The sequence below is a fragment of the Equus quagga genome, chromosome 11 (genome assembly GCF_021613505.1).
Source record: "Equus quagga isolate Etosha38 chromosome 11, UCLA_HA_Equagga_1.0, whole genome shotgun sequence".
NCBI classification, from domain to species: domain Eukaryota; kingdom Metazoa; phylum Chordata; class Mammalia; order Perissodactyla; family Equidae; genus Equus; species Equus quagga.
The window spans coordinates 31,134,675-31,157,093 of NC_060277.1; the positions used below are offsets into that span (position 1 = coordinate 31,134,675).

The 22,419-nt window shown below is 34.8% G+C and overlaps 1 protein-coding gene across 2 annotated transcripts in view; it reads right to left on the reverse strand.

The window, feature by feature from the left end:
* GRIK2 (glutamate ionotropic receptor kainate type subunit 2) overlaps window positions 1-22,419 on the reverse strand; it is a 610,822-nt gene that overhangs the window by 212,762 nt on the left and 375,641 nt on the right. For both annotated transcript variants that reach the window (XM_046676126.1, XM_046676127.1), the window contains exon 9: window positions 16,830-16,943. In XM_046676126.1, the coding sequence (XP_046532082.1) occupies window positions 16,830-16,943 (114 nt within the window). The remainder of the gene's footprint in view (window positions 1-16,829; window positions 16,944-22,419) is intronic.

Here is a 22,419-nt window from a genome sequence, read left to right on the forward strand (position 1 = left end):
AAGCACTCTCTTTAGTGATGCCAGTAAAGCAAAATATGTATGTTTTCTGCCAGGGGAAGAGGTCTGTATCTTTCTTTTTGAGTCACTGTGGTGGAAGTCCGGATATAGACTGTCATTAAGAGTACCAGTTAAATCTCGAACAAAGAGAAGCAATTAGGAGTCAATGTCAAGTAATCAAGTTGTGATTGAAAACACAGAGATCAGGACCTGAGAATCAGATATTGACCAAAAAGGTAAGTTAGATTGGACATACCTGACATATTTCAGGACTTACTGGTCTTGAAAGTCCCATGATTGTCATCTGACAGCCACTATTTCCCAATATGGGTAAGGGACTTTTCAGCCTGATTCAAAAAACAGTATTTTCTTTTTTTTATAACACAGACTCTTTATCTTCCTGGGAAGCCCTGAATTCATAATCACTTGTCAAGCCAAACAGAATACAGCAGATTTTAGGACAGAATCAACAGAAGTGTGAGGAAAGGAAAGCAATGTTCAGTGGTGTAGATTTACGAAAACACACACAAGCTTGCTAAGTGAACGATATCACCAACATTCATGATGCCAACTACCAACAATTTTGATAACTCCAAATATCATCTCCAGCCCAAACCATTCTCTTCAGCTGTGGAACTACATGTATAACTGCCAATCAAATAAACATACAGTAGTAAAATTAAATGCAATATATTTAAAATTAAATTCATTTTGTATTACCCCAATTCTGCTTTTTTACATCAATTCTGTTTCCAGCCATGTTTACCAGAAAAATAAATGTCTTCTTAATCTCTAACCTCTCCTTAAATGCCAGGTTGCAAACTGTTACTAACATTCCCCATTCTCCACCCTATATATCTTTGAATCTCATTTCCTTCTCCCAACCCTTTAGATACCACCATAGTTTGAATCTTATCAGCTCTCACTCTTGCAATCTTCTCTTGGCTGGTCTCATCAAATCCTGTCTCATGAACTACATGCAATTTCATCTCCAATACTAAGAGGGATCTTAAAAATTCCAACTTGATCATATTGTTCATAGACTTAAAATCCTGCAAAATTGCCTCATTATGGATAGCATAAAATCTAAATTCCTTCATGAGACCTACAAAGGCCTTTTCTCTGCTGTTGCCAGCTTGCTCACCCTCATCTATCATTTCTCTCCCACATTCTCTGTGCTCCATCTATAGCGAATTACCCAGAGTTATTCATATACTCTAAACTCTTTCACTTAGCTGTGTCTTCAAATATACTTTTCCTACTGTCTGACATATCTTGTATTCCTTCTTCACCTAACAGATTCCTACTCCCAAACCAAATATAGCTCAAGGATTTGTGAAAAGCAGGGACTGGCATCCCCTCTCTTAACTCCTTACCCAAGTAGTTCTGAGGCTATGGGCAAATAGAAAAGCTCACAACAGTGAAAAGTAAGAGTAACAGAGTCTTGCTAAAAGTGTGGGCATGGACTTCAGATATGTACGGAAAATCACGTGTGAAAAATAATTGGTAGATTGTAGGCCATGTAGAAAAACACTGGGGCAAGAGCATGAACATGTCATCAAAAAGGGCTTCATTCTACTTGAGATAATGCATGCTCTAGACTCTTCTTAAGAAATAAGTTGTATAAGCAGAGTGAAAAGAAAAGGCTGGCTATTGGTGATGAATTCTGTTTAAAAAGAAGCATGGACTCTTGGAGTGGAAAACCGTAGATCCAAAATTCAGTCTATTTTCTTGTTGAGGTGTAGGTGGCACCACTGTCCCATCTTTTCACTAGTGTGTTGGCATGGGCAGGGCAGGCTGGTCAAGTTGCCCTACTCATCTAGCTGAAATTCATGACTTTTTAAACAGGTTCTTGAAAATATACAGAGTTGTAAGGCAAATGATGAGGGCATTTAACTATAATTTTGAAAGAATTGACAGTAAATGTAAGGCCACAGGAAACCAAGAAGCCTTGATCTCCTGGACACAGTTGAAAAAATATTTTGTTCTTTTCCTAAGTCCTTGCTCAGAGGTCCATACTCTGTATCAATTAGAAAACCAGGTAAATTCTCCAACAGGCCTCTGGGAAACTACCCATCCTTCCTTGCCCTGACCCTGACAGAAAACTAAAGGAGAAATTGGGTCCAATGGGCTCTGGATTCAGAGATTAAGTACCATGCTAAAATCTAGAGGACTAAATTAAAGTTTGCATCAGTCAAAAGTAAGTTCTTCATCCTGTTTTCCCTTCTCAACTGATAACACTAGCAGATAGATGGTGTTACCCAGGCTGAAGGATTTCTTTCATAAATTACACCACTCAGAATATATATATATATATATATATGTATGTATGTATTTGTTAGACGCTACAGATGGAAACCTTATCCCTCCCCAAACGCTTCACTGTTCAGTTCACCTGTCAGTTAATTCTCCTCATGTCCATAGAGCTCCCACTCTCTTTTATAGTGCCTTACACCAAAGTATGAATGGACATTTGAGAAAACTTGAGTGGAGCCTCTAACAGCTAGGCAGAAACAAAATGGAAAAAAAACACAAATGAGATAGAAACAATATAAAGAACAGGTGAAAACAAAAACCAAACTATAATGAATCAATGCTACTTAAAAAAATCCAGAACTTGTAAAAGCTTTTGGAAGTTAAAAATATAACAGAATTAAAAATAAATAAAGCATACTAAAAAGAAATGAGCTACCAAGTCATGAAACGGTATGGAGAAAGCTTAAATGTGTATTACTAACTGAAAGAAGCCAATCTGAAATGTGTGATTCCAACTACATGACATTCTGGAAAAGGCAAAACTATAGAGACAGTAAACAGATCAGTGGTTGCCAAGGATTCAGGGAAGACCGGGGTAGGGGGGGCAACAGGGTACAGAAAACACTCTATATGATACCATAACGATGGATACATGTCATTATACATTTGTCCAAACCCAAGAACGTCTACCAAGAGTGAACCTTGATGCAAACTATGGACTTTGGGTGATTATGTGCCAATGTAAGCTCATCAATTGTAACAAATGTACCACTTGGTAGGAGAGGTCAATAATGAGAGAAGACTATGCATGTGTGGGCAGTAGATGGTATATGGGAAACTTCTGTACCTTACCCTCAATTTTGCTGTGAATCTAAAACCATTCTAAAAAAATAAAGTCTTAAAAATAAAAAGAAGAAAAGCAATCGATGGGCTGGAAGACAAAGTTGAGGAACTTTTTCAGAAAATAGAATAAAAATGAAACAAGATGAAAATACATGAGAAAATTAGAGGATCATTAGAGTAATTTGGGGAGATTTCAAACAATACTACTACCAGGGTCTCATCAATTAAATTAGAATGTCTGTGTATGGGACCTGGGCATCAATATTTAAAATAAACAAAAAAACAAAAACTGTCTAATTTTACATAATGCTAGGAAGTCTAACAAATCAGTTACCAGACATCCAGAGGGAAAGAGACAATGAGAAAAAGGCAGAGGAAATTATCAAATAAATAATATTAAGAAAATATCTTAAAACTGAAAAACATGCATTTCCAGATTGAACGATCCCAGCAAGATTCTGGACCAGTGCTGTCGAATAGAAATATAATGCCAGCCACAGTTAAGAGTCACATATGTTATTTAAAATCTTCTAGTAGCCACATTTAAAAAGAAAAAGTTAAAGTAACAGGTAAAGTTAATTTTAATAGCATATTTTAACCTAATATATCCAAAATATCATTCAACATATAACCAATATAAAATTGAGATATATTACATTATTTTTTAGATCAAGTTGTTGAAAGCCAGTGTTTATTTTGTACTTACAGTACATTGTTATTCAATCTAGCTAGATTTCAAATAGTCACGTGTGGCTACGGGCTACTCTATTAGACAGCACAGATCTAGACTCTAGAGAATGTTCAACATAATGAGGTTTTAAATGTTCCACACACCAGGGCATATCATTAGTGAAAATCTCACGCTTCAGGAATAAAGAGATGATCTTAAAACTGTCCGTAGGAAGAAAAAATATAGGCCACATACAAACGATTAGGAATCACAATGACCATGTACATCTGAACAACTGCCACAGGAAGAGAGGACAAATGGAGCAATGCCTTCCAAAGAATTCAATTGATAATTCTATAGACAGGAGGCAATGTTTTCAGATATAAAGGGTAGAAAATTTTTACCTCTCATGTGACCTTTCTCAGGATGCTATTACAGCCTGTACTCTAACAAAATGAGAGAATAATTCAGGAAAAATGAAATCATAGGATGTAGGAAATAGGGCTCCAGGAAAGGAGAAAGACAAATAGAATCCCGAGGATGATGGTGAAGGGAAGCCCAGGATGACAGCTGAGTCAGAGGCCTATAGAGAAAGGAGACCAGGATGCAGCAGGAGAGCACAGCCTTCAGGATGTGAGTATTCCAAAGACATGAAAGGAACTCATAGCTAACCTGGTACCTGTCCCTATATTGAGAGAAAATTTTTTAAATCTTGGTAAGAATATTTGAGGATGAATTGATACTTTCATAGAAAGCTGGCAATTGGATTGAAAAAAAAAAAAAAAAAAACCTTACCTAGACCTGGCCTGGCCAAAATAAATATATAAAAAATAAATTGCAAAGATAAAGGAAGAAATTATCTTTAAAGCTATAAGTAGTAGAAAATAAAACTGGGGAACCAGAAAAGAGTGAAAATTATACCAATGAAAAAATATCAAGTGTTTTCAAGGAAAAATACTGAAATACTTAAGAAATTTATATTCTAGCCATTTTGTGATAAAATTTATGAACAGGATGAAAATTAGCAAGCATACATTCATCAGATAAAAAGAGACAAAGTTCTTATTGGTACCAGTTAAGTAAAGGGCTTAAGAATGGGAAGTTGACATTTAAAAAGACCCTAAACACTAAATTCAATAGCTAAGTTAAGGTTAAATTTCTTTCAATATAGTTAAAGAAAAGTGTAGACTTTAAAAAGAATTTTCAGTAAGCATATTATTTAAATACAGTATCTAATAACTATTATCTGAATTTCAAAGCCAGGCATTGTTTGAGAGATGAAGGTTCTGCTTGACTCCAAAGCACTCCGCTAACTACTAAGCTACACCATTTTTATTTTAAAAGTATCTTCAAAGCAGTTTTCAGAGAAAAATTCAGCCTTATATGAATTTGTCATTAAATAATTTTAAAAAAATAAATAAATGGAGTGCTTAAATATAAGAAGCTAGAAAATGGACAACCAAAAATGTAAGAAAACTGAGAAGAAAAGAATAAGGAAATAGAAGAAAAATAAGTGAAGTAGAAAATAGGAAAGAAGAAAATGGCTAAATTATAAACATGTCTTTTAGTAAAAACAACAACAATAAAATAAGATTTCTTAACTAACCAAATTTAAGAAAAAAATTTTTTAACAAATTTTATATGAGAAAGGGACTCGATAGAAATGATAAAATTTATATGACTTTATATGAAAATCTATGTTAACAAATTTGAATACCTTGGGGGCTGGCCCCATGGCCAAGTGGTTAAGTTCTTGCGCTCCACTTTAGCGGCCCAGGGTTTCTCCAGTTAGGATCCTGGGCGCGGACATGGCACTGCTCATTAGGCCATGCTGAGGCAGTGTCGCACATAACACAACTAGAAGGACCCGAAACTAAAATATACAACTGTGTACTTGGAGGATTTGGGGAGAAAAAGCAGAAAAAAATAAAGAAGATTGGCAACAGTTGTTAGCTCAGGTGCCAATCTTTAAAAAAAAAAAAAATTGAATACCTTGATATTCATCAAAGCACAATATAAAATTGACTCAAAAAAGAAGTAATAAAATTCATAAGTCAATAACCATAAAAGAAATCACAATAGTTATTAAAGAAATCTTTCCAGAAAACATCTAAATACTGTAGAGTTTTTATTTTTAATCTAATAAAAACAAATAACCTCATGATACATAGGTTTAGAGGATAGCAAGTGCTGTGGAATCAGTTTCCATCTTTTTAAATGAAGTTAGGATAACACTGACATAAAAAGCTAACAAAATAGTTAAACACCATAACTAAGGAATAGTCGCTACCAAATGTACCTAAAAACAATATAGAAAACAAAACATAGCAGTCTACTGAAATATTTTTCAACCACAACCAATAATAGTTTATCTCTGGAATATAATTACTTTTACTATTTCAAAATTGATTAATAGATTCATCAGAACAATAAGTACAACTAGAAAAATTAATGATAATCTCTATAGATGACCAATGTATTCAATAAAATTCAGTGTCCATTCTTGAAAAATAATTAATTGGAAAACTAGAAATGGAAAGTCTTCTTGAGAATGAATCTATTGTCAAAGTTAATAATCAAAAAATAAAATACCATTAAAAGAAGGAAAACAGGCTCAATGAAGTGCTCACCAAATACAAATAAGAATAAAACAGATAAAAGCAATTAAAAATTAGTAAAGGTAGAGATGAAATTATAGCTACATATACGATGCATGATTAAATGTCTAAACAACTAAAAACAGTTAATTGTAGATCTCTTAAATATAGGAATATTTCCATAAAGTGATTCAAGGTAAGAAGTAAGGGAAGCGCTCAAAAATAAAATATTTTCCTATAATTATGGCATAAAAACATAAAATCACATTGTTTGGACTCATAAGTAGGGTTATTTTAGAAGATAATCAGCAATCTGTCCCCACAAGCTCTATTTGATGGACATTCTACTGAAATACTGGTACATAGTCTCCTCTTAACTTTAGCTTATAATATCACTATGTTTTCATCATTTTTGTGTTGTTTTTTCCTGAGTCTTCATTAAGAATTTTATTGGAAAGTGAAGAGGAAGCCTATCTTTTACAGTGTTAATGAGGATAGCTCCTGTTATGGACATCTAGTGAGTACTTTGATCACAGATTTTCAGACAATTCTAATTATTTGCACTATAAAACCAATACCCAAATTAATAAAAAGGAGCAGGACTGCAACAGTAGATTAAAGATGTAAAACAGAGGGAAGTTTAAACAGAAAACCAGGCTCAATGAAGGGACATTTTACGTTTTGTTCCTTCAGCTTGTTTTTCTTTAACTCTGACTTGGAACATCATAAGAAGCTTCTCTAAAGTCACGGTCCAGCCCTTGTCTCCTGCTTGACAGCTGGCATAGGGGCACCAGTCCATCTACGAAGCGAGCCAATCCATGGTCAAACATCTTCACGCAGAATGAAGAACCAATATTTCCACGTCCTAACTTTTAGACAGTTTGCATTTTTTTCTCCAGAAATTGTTGATTGTTCTTATGCTTGTCTTAAATTGCTTCAAAAATACATACTATTTTTGCTTAAGAAAATTTCATGAAAATATTTATTATGATGGTGAGAAATAATAGATATTTTTAGAGCTTTATTCTTAATTAACCAACTTTTGGTTAATGAGTATGAAAGAAATTGTGAATCTCATAACTGGAAGATGATTAAAAAATGTATTTTGTATTTATCAATATTATGAAAAAATATATGTTTAAGTGCTAATTTAGTTGATCATGTTTTATAAATTCTTCCAAAAGAAATTCAGAATTAATGATTGTTACATTATACATGAATGATTCATTTATAAGGTATTTGTTTGCATTAATTTAAAATGGTATATTTAAATCTGATGAGATTTAATGAGAATCTAGTATCATTAACATTTGTAAAGATTATTAACTATTTGGTTTTATAACGTCTTATACTATCCAAGGCATACAGACAATTTCAAGTTTGTAATTTCACTTCTTTTAATAAATATCACCATTGGTCTCAACCACATTTTAGTCATTCTAAAATAGTCTTGCTATTTTTTTCCTAGCTAAATTAAGGAAGTTTCATAAATGTATGTAGTAAACTTTGATCTTAAAAATGGAAAACGATCATATATTTAAGGGAATTAGTTAACAATAAGCTTAACTACTAGTATTGCAATTACATTTTAATGATTCATAGTACCTTAAATGTTGCTAAAAAATTACATAAAAACTTAACTGGACAGGCCAAATAAATTTTCCAATTCACAGTCAGAAGAAATGACCAACAGGAACAATAAGCAGTAGATAAGCACAAATAATAATAATACGGTTGACTGTTCTCTCTCCATTGACCAGATAGTATTATTTCATTTCCTTTCTCAGTCTCTGCCATTCCAACTGCTGTGTTTTTACAGCTGTAGAGCTAAGAGAGTCCCTGCCATTGTCTGAGTCCCGGTCTTTCAATTTCCTTCTATTCACCCTGGCTCTTAGTCTGAATTCTGCCATACCTAATTAGCATTCATGTCAGAAGCCTATGGTGCATTACAGGTTATCAAAATTGGAAGTGAAGATAACAGGAGGAAAAAGTGAAAGCAGCTACCATCATGACACCTTAATGTTTTCAAGAAAAAGCAATACTAAGGATGACTGGTTTGTAAGGATCAAAAACCAGCGATGAGAGAGAGGGCTCATATATTGTTCTCTTGCCTGGAAAACAAACTCCATTTCAATATTCAAGATGTTATTACAAAATGCACTTTCACATGAACTTTCTGGATAGAAAATGAATAACAATCGTGATCTGGGGGCTTATGTTTTAAAACAACAACAAAATAGCATAGCAAGCCTGTAGAGCAATATTTTACCTTAATAACTTTAATAAACCATGATGATTATTTACCATTTCCGGTTTTATTGTTCAAAATTTAATCTGAGGCAATCTACAAAGTTTCTTTTCTTTTTCTCTATTTTGTGCTGCAAGTCTATTAAGCCAAGGCATTCTTTTTGATGACTGACTTTCACACACACAGAAATCCTTTAGTATACCACTGCAGACACAATCATCATATTCTTAGTTGCTACAACCTGTTTACCTCCTTTCAGAAGAATAACTTCAGAGAATTTACATAATGTACAAAAATCTGAGTCTTTATTGGTTGTAATTTTCATTCTAAAAAGAGTTTTTGCTTTTACTCTATATCTACAGGAAATCTGCTGGAATTTGGGAAGGTGAGGAGAGCTTCTTACTCCTTGCAATGTAATATTTAATCACCTGAAATCGTAGTGACTCGTATAGAAATAACGATTGAGTAATTGAAATTAACTTTCAAGAAAAAAGGGCTAGAGTATTGCTAGCTGTGTTGTTCATCAGCATTTCAAGAAAGAGACTTACTGACGTCAGAGCAATAAGGGTTTAAAGGAGCATATGGCTTAGAGATTATCATTGTGCTTGTGTGAAAAAAAGAATTCATATTTTAGTAAAAACTGGTAAGCTATTAAATTCCTCCACTTGGCTGAATTATCAGTTTAGATTGGAGGGCTTGGTTGTTACTATCTTTCTACTGGTATTCGTATTTTGGCCATTAAATATTTCATTAGCTTAATTCACAAGTGAAAGAGAAAAAGAGGCAAAAAAAAAAAAAAAAAGCTGAAGCTCAAATCAATCAAATGTTCCATTTTACTGCTCTTCCAGTAAAAGGTTTGATGGGAAAGGAGACTGCACCTATTAGCTAATCTCTAAACTGCATTTCATCTCTGAATCTAATTTATTATCCTCTTACATGAATAATCAAGATTTGACTACACAAAAGTTATTGCCAACATCTCCATTCATACATGACTAAATAGGGCTCGTTATCTCCCTTCCCAACATCCCTATTGTGTTCTGGGTCGATGCTAACGCCTCTGCCTCCTAGGCTTTTAACCTTGACGTCCTCATCCACATTTCTCCAATGTTTTTGCACCACATCGAATCCATCTCCGAGAAATCTCATATCTGATTTTTCAATGCTGCCATCTCTTTCTTCTTTCCTCTTGGTACTATGTCTCTCAAATCAGACTCTATAAATCCCCCATTCAGTAGTACCCATGAACAAACCATATCTCACTTGTTCAAAATGTCCCTTGACTCACTTCTTTGTTAAACTCTCTTAGAATAATCCACCCTTTTTTACTTTTAGGTACCTGAATTGTGAACATGGGGTGTAAAGAGACTGAGGTATTTAAGAAAAAAAACAAACCTCTAGCTTGAGCGAAAAGTACTGGAAGCACAAAGTTTGGAAACACAGGAGAAAGAGCTATGGTAAAAGCTGAATTGAAGAAGGAGGTTTGATGCATGCCGAGTTTGATACTGGACATGCAGGTGGATATATGTCCTATAAGTAGCTGCAAATTTACATGTGAATCTCAGATCAAGGTCATAGCTGACATTTGGATTGTATAATTTTACACTGATTCTATTGTGATATCTTTAAAAATGAGAAGGGTAAAGCAAAAATATTGCATTTCCATGGAGGTTGCTGTGGTTGAGCTGAACCAAAAATTCAGATTTCTCTATTCACTCTGCTATACCAAACAATATATTGCTCACAATAAAATAATCTTCAACAAGATTAGAGTATTGACAGTAATGTTGACAATAAAAAAGAATATAACAACAAAATTAAAATACTTAAGAATCTTTATTATGGTAGCACTTTTAAAGTAGATTTAATAAAGAAGGATGAAAGAAGCAGGGATGTGTATGTGTGTGTGTGTGTGTCTGTATGTGTGTTTATGTGGTAACAATGAGTCTGGTCACTCATAAAACTTTTAATGATTGAGAAGCAGAGATTTTTTTTAAATTATGCCTAATTTCACATTAAAACTCATGCTTTCTTTTTCTGTGGTCCCACCACCAATAGTTTTATTTTATCTCGCCGAATCTGGAAGTCTGAGAGAATATGGGAAGTTATTTGAAATACAATAGATTGAGCTATTAGAGCAAGAATGAAAGGGAGAAGTGTAGTGCCAGTATGATCCCTGAAACAGAAGAAAAATATGGTGAGAAAAGGTGTGGTTGCCTTTGAACAAGCTGGTTGCAGGAATGGGGTACAGGGAGAGTGAATTTGAATGAGGCACTTTCATTTCACATGTTAAAACTCAAGTAGTACTTATACATGTCTGTCTACTATATCTTCCTTAAGGGGTTTTGATCTTAATATTTCCAGAATACATGTTCAAAACTGCTTAGAAATGATGTACGGGTTACTAAGAATGAAAGTCTTTTTTTCTTTGTGAAGCTGCAGAGTCTGGTTTTCCAAGCCCAAATGCTAACAACTCTCTAAGAAGAACTCTGAGTTTGACAGTCCTTCTGTGACAATGGAAAGAGAAGAATCAGAGGAAAACTTATTGCAGTGGCAGATTTGAACCCCTAGAAATCTGCTTTTGTTGATATATTGAGAGAAGCTTCAGAACGATTTAGAGGACGATTCAGTCAGTCTTCCCTTTTGTACTGTGATTCTTTCCATTGTCCTTGAGACTTTGCTCCCAGATAAGCCTTCTAAATCTGTGAGCTGCGACAATAAAGCTTTACAAGCCTAAGCAAGTAAACTCAATAGTGCAATATGTAACCTTCTGGGAAGTGCTAGAAAAATTAAAAAATAAGACTAAGTTGCAGATGCAACCACATTTGTTAAATTCATTGAGCAATGGGGAAGAAAGAACCTCCTTAAGAGTGCCTTTTGTGAAAAAGTAAACAAATTCATAGCCATTTGCACACTAAAATGGTATTAGTTGCCAAGAGAAAGAACACGTAGTTGGCCTTTAAGTGCTAGTAATCTTTTGATAGACAAAAATCAATTATTATACAGAAGCAGCACAGTGGGAAGCACTCAACACACTTAGACAGGCCTGAAAAAAATCTATTGAAAACCAAGAACACAGAGGGAAAATAAGCAATTCCCATACGAACTCAAGTATTCGGTCACTTGATCCTGCCTCTAGTTAGTGAATCCACAGCAGTAAGGACAACAGGATGAAGGTATAAACTGAAGATACAGCACACGTTATTCTTCTACATCTCATTCGAATTAGTATTTTTGGCAATTAGGAATTTTTATGTAATAAGCAAAATCATCATAAATGAAAACATGATTCTAAAGTTGCTATTTTTAGTTCCATTAATAATGATAAACACAAGAAGCAAGGGAATTTTAATAACAATTGAACTTGAAATTCAAAGACCAGAGAGGTAACATGAGAAATGTTAAGGAGACGGCATCAGCAGAACTGAGTTTTGGGTCTAGAGCTTCAGGTGAAATTACGTAAATTTCCAAATTGCATGATACCATAAATCTTAAATCAAAACTAAAAAGAATCTAAACATTTAAAAAATTGTTTAAGGCTTTCTAAAATGAATCCATCCTATGATATAACCATACGCTGCACTCAGGTAGTGCATTGGGCATAGGTTGTGTTGTTGATGGGGAGTAAAAGACATTTGTAAACAAGATGCTTAATCTCAATTCTAAACAGAGAATGAGAGAAGCCCCAATGCTATTTTGATTGCCCAGGAAAATCTGAGATTATGGATTAAAGAAGCTGAAAGAAAACTGAGTGCTAAATGAAGAGAGGAGAGAAACAAGAGGCTCAAGACATCCAGGCAAGAGTAGGCTGAATCTTGGCCTCTGTTGACGGGAATGTCTAGACGTCTGGGGACACACTCATCATGGCATATGTGGGTTTTCTGGATGAGACACATTGTTTTAGGTAAACAATTCTCAAACAGGATACTATTTTGGTCACAAACTATAGTTGTTAGACTTTTCCATAATGAGCCAGTGGAGCTCTCGTTGTATAGTATCAGTTGTTCAAGTTGGCTACAGAGATTGGTTGAAACTCTGATACTCTACTTTTAGCTCTGTGATCACGAGTAGGTTACTTAGGAAATTTGGACACCCAGTTTCCTCACCTGTAAAATAGAATTAATAATAGTATCTATCTCGAAAGGTTATTATGACAATTAAATGAGTAAATCCATGAGTAATGCTTTGAACAATGTCTAGCACATAGTAGACATGCAAAAAATGTCCTAGCATTTTTTGTAATGAACCGTCTTCATATAATCATATGTGATGAAGCTGAGAAGCAAACCAAAGCACCAGCCACCATCATAGTCTTCTTTCAATTTTGCAAATTTTCCAAGATCTTTCCTGCTTCAGGGCCCTTGCATATGCTGTTCTCTCTGCCAAGAATTCTCCTTTCCCCTTTCTTTAGCTTGCTAATTCCTTCTCAAACTTCAGGTCTCATCTGGCTATTCCTCTGCAGTGAGGCCTAATCGGACTAATCCTTCCACTCTTGACCTCCAGTATAACTCAGGATCAACCTGTAAAAGATATCAACCATTTATCTTTTTCTTATATCCTAATCACAAGGTGCAGTGTGTGTGTGTGAGTGCGTGTGTAATCCTCTATATGAATCCTTACCATTTTCTGAGCTTCATGAGGGCAGGAGACCATGTCTATTGTATTCATCAAATACAGCTTTTAGTACAATTTCACCATTATTCAGTACATATTTGTTAAATAAAAAAATAAATGAATAAAAATAAATGAATACATAAAATTCAAGAGAAATGGACCTGATTATGATTAGCATAATCAAGTGAATTCTAGAAAACCTCACTAGTGTTTTTTAAGACACATAATAAAAATGCTGAACAAGAAGAAGCGAATTTCTCTTTGTGGAGATGTCATTATTCACATCACAGCCAGAATCTCCTCTGACATTTTCCAAGAGAGAAAAGGACAAAATAATCATAACATAAATCAAATGATCATAACTGCCTTATGAAATATGACTTAAACACCAATAAATTACATCAAGCATAAGACTTCCATAGATAAGGTAAATTATCTCTTCAAATCTGTTCTTTTCTTGATTGGGGGTACTTTGTGATCAGAGTACTCAGAAAAATAATTTTTTTAACTAAGTGATATAAAAACAAAGTGCCTTTCCTTTTAATAAATATCAGTATCTCTTAGAAACCAGTAGAGTGACATACTCTAGAATATAAAGTAAACTATTTATTAAAATGTGAGCTTTGAGTATGTTCCACAGTTGACCTTACACCTAAGTTATATAGAGCAATGATCTGAGAAGTAGTTCTCAATCATCATTATAGATCAGAAAGATCTGGGGAACTTAAAAAGATGAAGATGTCCAAGGTCCAAAGCTCAAAAATACTGTTTCAAAGGTATGGAATTAATTTTGTATAGCAGTACGTTTTTAAAAGCTTTATGATTGGCTCTGATAAGATGTTAAGATTAAATACTACATGTTTATCTATAGATACAAAATTGTTTATTATTGAGAAAAACATCAGATATTTTTTATAAAACAACGCAGAGGGGCTGGCCTGGTGGCATAGCAGTTAAGTTCGCATGTTCTGCTTCTCAGCGGCCCGGGGTTTGCCAGTTCGCATCCCAGTTGTGGACATGGCACCACTTGGCAAACGCCATGCTGTGGTAGGCGTCCCACATATAAAGTAGAGGAAGATGGGCATGGATGTTAGCTCAGGGCCAGTCTTCCTCAGAAAAAAGAGGAGGATGGGCAGCAGTTAGCTCAGGGCTAGCCTTCCTCAAAAAAAAAAAAAAACTTTGGAAAAAACAACCCTGAGTAATTAAGAAGACTGAGAAATGATATGGGTAGTCTTAATCACCCACTTTGTTTGAACAAGAAGTTTGCAATAACCTGCACACTTGAAAAATATTTAAACATAGTCATTTGAAAGGTGCATACTACCTCCAATTTTCCATTTAATTAAATACCATTTATTTAATTTAATTTAACAAATATTTGTTGAGTGCTTGCCATGCCTAAGACACTTTTCTCTGACATTGAGAGATCAAAAAAGTATAAAATTTGATCATTGGCCTTGAACAGATTCATGTTAAATGGAGTCACAGATATACACAAATTTTCTAAACTATAAAAGCAATGCATGGTAAGTGCCACAATAGAGTATTATGACACATAAACTGTACACCCCACACCCACGCACGCTCACAGACACACGTACACACAACATGGAGAGATCAGACCATGTCATGGAGTGGGTGTCTTTTGAGATAGGTCTGGAAGGATGAAGAGGATTTTTCACAGGGGAACATAAAGAACTGAGCAAAGATTTAGAGCCTAAAATAAGTGATGCGTTTGGGAGTTTGGCTGGATCAAGGAGAACACAGAAAGAAGTATGGCGGCCAATTGCTGAAGACTACAGATGTCCCCTGCACAGCACTCTCTACTCTGCGGGCATTGTAGAGGCACACATGGTGTAAAAACAGGAGACATAGTCAGATCTTGTTCCTCCAAGAAATGTTCAGTGATTTTGGGAGAAATACTGCACATGTGAAGTAAAGGACAGTATAATATTAATTCTAAATAATATAAAGTACTGACGGGTACTATAATATCTCAGAAATGGAGAGAAACATGGTGCAGACAAAGGGAACAGGGTTGACATAATCACAATAATAGGGTAACTGCTTATTCCAGTTCAATTAAAACACAGGGTTCTGGAAAGGGAGTAATAATGGGAAATAAAGATAGAAAGGTAGGAGAAGACAAGACTGTAGAAGGCTTTGAACATCAGGGTCAAAATTTGGGGGCCTTTTTAAAGGTCCGTAAGGATTCACTAAAGATTTGTAAGCAAGAAAGCAGGAAAATCACAGAAGTAGATCTTTACAGTGGAGGGTTGGGTGCACTGCAAACAGGAACGCTGTTGGTATGAGGGACAGTTACGTGGCTACTGTAATAGTCCTAGCAGGCAGTAATGAAATCCAGGACAAACCAGCAGAAAAAGGATGCACTAGCATCCTGTGAGAATGTTCCATCTGAAGACCAGGGATGGTGGATTGGTGAGTATGACAGTTATCTTTGAAAAGAGAGGGAGATATAAAATTAAGTTAAAAAGGACCTAGAAAGTTTGAATATGATGGATAAGGAACCAAGTATTCACTGGGGTTCTTAGTAAGGGAGTGTTTAAAAGACTTCATGAGCTTTCATCACCATCATTTCATGATTACCAGCTTTGCTTCACTATCAAGAGTCTGTAACCAAAGTTATTTTATTTTGACATGCCTAGAGATCTGACATCCATTGCTGTTACTAAAAGGACAAGATTATGAATTCCTCCCAGCTTGATTTGCCACCATAGATCAAATGTAGAAATTACATAAATGCTGAAACTGTGTGGTGGTTTGTTCTGGACATTAACCTTACATTTTTATTGACTATCCGGGGAGACATAAGAACTACCATTGATAAGCTTATTCTATAGGTAGAAAGTACCAACTAAATAATATGAGTTCCTTGCTTATACTAAAATTAAAATTCCTATTTGCAAAAGGCATAGTAGGCATAAGTGAACATTACTGTGTGATCTAATTAAAATATATAATTACAAGAGGGGTAAAAATATCTAGCTTATCAGTATTAATTTAATTCTGTTGGCGTGAAAATATTTCTGGCTTAAAAAAGCACTTGTCATTTGATTTCATTAGGGAGATTAGTAAAGTAAAAGTGATTCTCCATGATGAAAACAATTAAATTGAAAGCAAGGTTAAAATAGAATTATAATAGAAAAAAATCCAGAAAAATGAATGGCATGCCCTCTGGAATATATTTTCAGGAGACAAAAGAGGAAGCAAAGTTCACATGAGGCTCGTCACATAACTATATTTATACAGCTGCATGTTCACGCATTTTTCAAATCTTAAACATCGACAATTCTTCAATAGCAACTAGTTTTGCAGAAATTGTAAAGATTTTCAGTAATATATGAAGCTGTATTATTAGTCAACATAAGCAGCCCAAACATTAATACAATTTCCATCATTGAAGACTAACAGAATAAAACTGTGACTAAATTAACATTGACTCGTCTGTTAGACAGTAATTGCTAAGTAACTGTAAAATGCATTACATTCTGTTCATTACTGCTTCAATTATAATGTCCTTCCCCAACCACTTCCGTCTTTATTTCTACAGTTATCCAAAAAGAACGGAAAAACAAATACCTACCAAAATGGTGGTAACAATCAAAGAACGATTGGATAAGGAATCTGTGATGTTGGCTGGCTTTCCCTTTTGACTTTCTGTCATATTCAGGCCACTGGCCGGATCCCAAGTTCCAATCTATAAAAGAGCATATGTACTTTGTAAATTGCCCATCAGGCACCTGGGAGAGAGAATTGCAAGAGAAAGTTAAGACTGCTAACACTTATTATTCACCTCTGCTGCATCATCTGCTGTCGTTAAAGTAAAGGCTGCTTGTTTTAAGCATGATTCACTGCTCTGTGAAGTGTGGCCAGTGAAGTGTGACATTAAATAACAAAATGATCCACTGCACTTCAACAGTCAGTGTGGGAGCTTAATTCTCTATTCAAACTTTCATTCACCAAGATAAACCACATTTGATGATACCTTGATAGCTGGCTGGAAACTCATTAATAGCACATGTCTCTTACTCTAATGGATCTATCTCATCCTCTCATTATAAAGATAACATGCCATGTTATATGGGCAAAGCTAAGAGACAGAGCAAAACCTGGGGATCCAGGATAAATTAACAGGTAAAGGCAGGCTTAACAAGGCCATTGATTGGTATTCTGCATAACCTCGAGTAGGGAAAACTCATATCTCGAATTACCTTGGGAGCTTTTAAAATATACCTTTGCAGGTTTTAAAACACTCTGAGTAAAGGAGATTACAGCACAATCTCATCTGGATAACTCATTTCAATACTTGCACCTATATTCTATTTAACATGTGCTTTAATTTAACTAATATCCTCTGATAGAGTAGGCCATATACTCGCAGCGTGCAGACATTTTATATCCACTGAACGCAGCCTGCGGGATGACACACAGATGCCTCTGGGAGACACATATAAGCACAGGATGCCACTAACTTCACAGATCGAGTGGGTTACATGCACCTGCACCATTGCACTGTCATATAACAATGGTCACCGCCAAAGGGGAACAGAGGTAAAAGGAGATGCTAAGTCAGTAGTTCTTTTCCCCACTCTCTCAAAGCTGGAAGTTATCGATGGTGAAATAAGTTTTCCTTACCCTCCTAGCCAATTGCCCAACTTATTTTCCTCAAAGGAAAGAAAAACTACCAATTATCAATTTATATTTAAAATAAAACTTTGTATATAAATTAATTTTTTTTTGAGGAAGATTAGCCCTGAGCTAACATCTGCGCCCATCTTCCTTTACTTTATATGTGGGACGCCTGCCACGGCATGGCTTGCCAAGCAGTGCCCTGTCCACACCTGGGATCCGAACCGCCAAACCCCGGGCCACTGAAGCAGAACGTGCAAACTTAACTGCTGCGCCACCAGGCTGGCCTCTAAATTAAATTATTTTTAAAGTGGCATTGATTTAGCAGGTAATATTTGCCCTGGTCTACCTAATATGCTAATAAGGGTCTCATCAGCATAATCTCATGGAAATTAAATATTATGATACTTTTATTTTCCTTATATTCCAGCATATTTACTCTTTTTACTACCTTTTTTCATTTGCATAACTTTCCTAGCAACCTCTTAAGATATCCATTTTCCTTTAAATAAAGAAACACAAAAGTAGAAACAGTGACTTTTGTTATTCATAAGAAGAATAGATATGTCATTCTAATAGTTGGATATAAGTGTAAACCCTAATGTATTTTTTCAAGAATATATATAACTATAATAGGTACTCAATATTCACTTTTTTTTAGTGATGTCTAAAAAAAACCTCTGGCTATATTTTTCACATGAAGTTAATTTTCCTCTTGCCATTAAAAACTAAATATTTCTGATGTTTGTATCAATAAAGGAAAAAGTCAAATAATACAGTGAGAAAGAAAATATTGATTCAGGCGGGCCAGCCCAGTGGCCCAGTGGTTAAGTTCGCACATTCTGCTTCGGCAGCCCAGGGTTCTCTAGTTCGGATCCCGGGTGCAGACCTATGCACGACTTGTCAAGCTGTGCTGTGGTGGGTGTCCCACATAAAACAGAGGAAGAAAGGCACAGATGTTAGCTCAGGGCCAATCTTCCTCAGCAAAAAGAGGAGGATTGGTGGCAGATGTTAGCGCAGGGCTAATCTTCCTCAAAAAGAAAGAAAGAAAATATTGATTCAGCATCGTTTCCAAAGTAAATTATCTACTGGCCAATTAAATTTCTTTAGTTTAGATTATGATACCATAATGTCATAAAGACGTCTAATTGTAATTCAGGGTCAATAATGCAAGACATTTGGGGACCAGGTAGGTAACATCAACATGCAAAATGGTAGGTCATACGACAGTAGTAAGAATTTCCCAGGCAAGGGTGTGCAGTTTTTAAATCTCACAAAATCTCATGGCAGAGTAGTAAGTAGGAGCCACAATCCCAACTCTGCTCTGTTCACAGAGTTGTGTGCCTTGGGCTGCATGTTCCCAAAAAGGAGCTTTTTACAAGTGCCCAGTTAGGTCTCTCCAGAGCTAGTAGAGACCCTGCTGGGGACCCGGGTGGAGAAGGACAGAGGGGATGCAAACCTGGAATGCCTGCTGACCTGCCTAAAGTGTTTCAAATTCAAAAGCATTAAAAAACCGCTCTGTTGGCTAAATAAAACATCTGCAGGTCATATTTTGCAGTGACTGCCCCTGGTCTATAATTAATACCTATTACGCATTTGTTCCCTTAGATTTTCTTTCCTCTCTTTTTTCACCATTGGCTAAATAGCTGGATTTTTCAGACATGTAATTCTACCAGCCAAAGCCTTGGCAAACATCATTTGCCCACTGTTGTCTGCCTAATGCTTGATCATGAACTCTCAAGCTTGCTCAGTAAATTTTTCAACTTTCTAATCAAATCACTATTAGCCATTTCACTTACCATTGTCCTCCATAATTACTTTTATAAAAAATAATTTAGCTAGATGTTCATTCATCTAAACATGTTTATCTAGATTCATTCTCTGTCAGTTGCTTTTCTTGTATGACTTGGATGGAAGGGTTCTGGCTCATAGTATATGAATCTATAATTTCCTGTAATCACATATATTAGGTATCCTATTTTGTAAATCTCAGGTTTCTTAGCAGAATATTACAAAGTTTCAAAAATTTCAGTGGCATTGAATTGTAATCAAATAAAACATTGTGTGATTCCTAGATTTTAAACCTCTTGGGAGTGTACTATTCAAAACTTTCTAATTGAGGAAATTGTCACCAGAGTCTTTTTTTTTTTAATTTTGGCTTTGTTTTAATCAAAAGAACCATGGACTAAGTCAAGACAATCTTTTTACTTCTAATCTATTTTCAGAACCACTATTCTTTGATTATATGATTTAATCAAGTCTTTAAGTACTTTTGTAAGTTCTAAAATGGAATCAAGGTATCGAAGCACCGCTGACCTCACAGAGACGTTTCTAGTAGAGTGGGTCTAGATCTTGGTTTATTTGGACACTTCAAGTTTACAGTTGTCTTCCTGGTATAAATATTAATAGCACCCTCTTGTACAATTAAAAATGTCATGGTTTGGATAATAAATTATAAAATCACCCTAATTATACGGATCAAATTAAGTAAGTAATGTGAAAGTACTTTAAAAACCATAAAGAACTATAGAAAATTATGGCATTATGCCTTTTTATCTTATTCAATGTTCTCAATGGTTCTTAAAATAAATTTGCTCTTCTTGTCATAAAAAGAATGCATATTTATAGTTGTTGAATTATAAAATACGCAAAACATATAAAAGAGAACATCAATTTAAACTTTGAATCCAGAGTCACATAGAGCTATTATGAGGATTAAATGAAAAAGTCAAGATAATGTGTTTATAAGAAAGCTATAGTTATTATATCAATTATCAAATATATACTATTTGTACACTATTATGAGCTTTTTCTCCTGGCATCAAAAATTGATCAAATTCATAATTTTTTTTTTTTGAGGAAGACTAGCCCTGAGCTAACATCCACCAATCCTCCTCTTTTAGCTGAGGAAGACTGGCCTTGAGCTAACATCCATGCCCATCTTCCTCTATTTTATATGTGGGACGCCTACCACAGCATGTCTTGCCAAGCAGTGCCATGTCCACACCCAGGATTCGAACTGGCAAACCCTGGGCCGCCAAAGCAGAACATGCCCACTTAACTGCTGCGCCACCAGGCCAGCCTCGATCAAATTCATAATTGTAATGATTATATAAAATGAACATAGCATGATTTAACCATCATTGCTATAAGTAAGGCTTTAGTAAACAGCTATTTATAAATATTTGCTTATGTGTTTTATTATTTTAAAAATAGATTCCTAGAATTAGAATTACTGAGCCCAAATAATATGAGTTAAGACTGTTAGTACATCTTGCCTCATAGCTTTCCAAAACAACTGCTGTACTTATCTTCCCCCTGACAATTCATGGTAGTTCCCATAATACAATTGTCTTTCTAAAAATTCATCTTTTATTTTTAATAGTTTGACTTAACATAATCGAAGGATATTATAATAGTTTATGACAGTTGCCTTTATTTATAGAAAGTATGTCTTATTACATAAAAATAACTTTTTATTCCAGTTAATTCTTTTCACCTACACATCCAGTATCTAATATTAATCACGCTTACCTTGCTTTTATTATTTGTGTATGTGCATTTGCTGATAAGTCATTTTCTACGCTTTCGCTTTTAACATAGTTCTCATTTTATGGATTTCTCTGTGAGCAGCTCATCAATGGATTTTTTTTAATGTCCTATCTTTTGTCCCCCTGAATCTTATTTTTAGCTCTGCTCCTTTCATATTATCTGCTTTTCTCTATTCTTTTTCTACCTCTGAATTTTTTCGTAGACAATTTTCCCTACGGTAATTTGAGAGATAGCCAAGTTTTAAGAATACTAATGGGTACTGCAGATTTTTGTTTAAACTTTTACAATCATTCTAAAACCAATATTGAATCATAAAAATTAAAATGACATTTATTCTATGAAAATTCACTGCTTTGGTCCATTCTGCTACTATGCATATTGATTCATATTTTTAGCTAATTTAATCTGGGGTTGTGAACACTGCCTCTGTGTTTCTTTTGCTTTGTATATTATAGATCATCTCTCTCCAGGGAAAAAAATAGAATTTTTGATATAATCTTTAAGACAATTATTCAAAACCTTTTCTCTGCATACTTTACCTGCTTTTGATGTTTATTAGGATTTCTAGCCAGAGGCACCTCTTTGTTGACTGTTTGCTTTTCATTTATCATTGTTCTTCGACAAGACTTGATTTATTTGTAAAGGATAACTAAGTGACATGCTTCTTTCTGTTTGCAGTTTTGAAAATATTTTTGTTGCATTCCTATACAAAGAAAACTTGGCTAAATAAAGACATCGTGTCATAACCTTCTTCCTTAAGAGCTCTGTAAGTCTTATTCAGGTTTTCTAATATTTAATCTTGCTGAAAAGGCTAAGGCAGCCTAATATTTGTTTCTTTGCTGGTAAACATTTTTTCCTTGAAGCCTTCTAGTATTCTCTATTTGGAAGTTTTAAATCTCAATCAGGAGAGAAAGAGAAAGAGAGAGAGAGTATGGTTCTTTCCAAATTATATTTGCCAGAAATATAACTCATTTCTCCATTTTCTGAAGGTG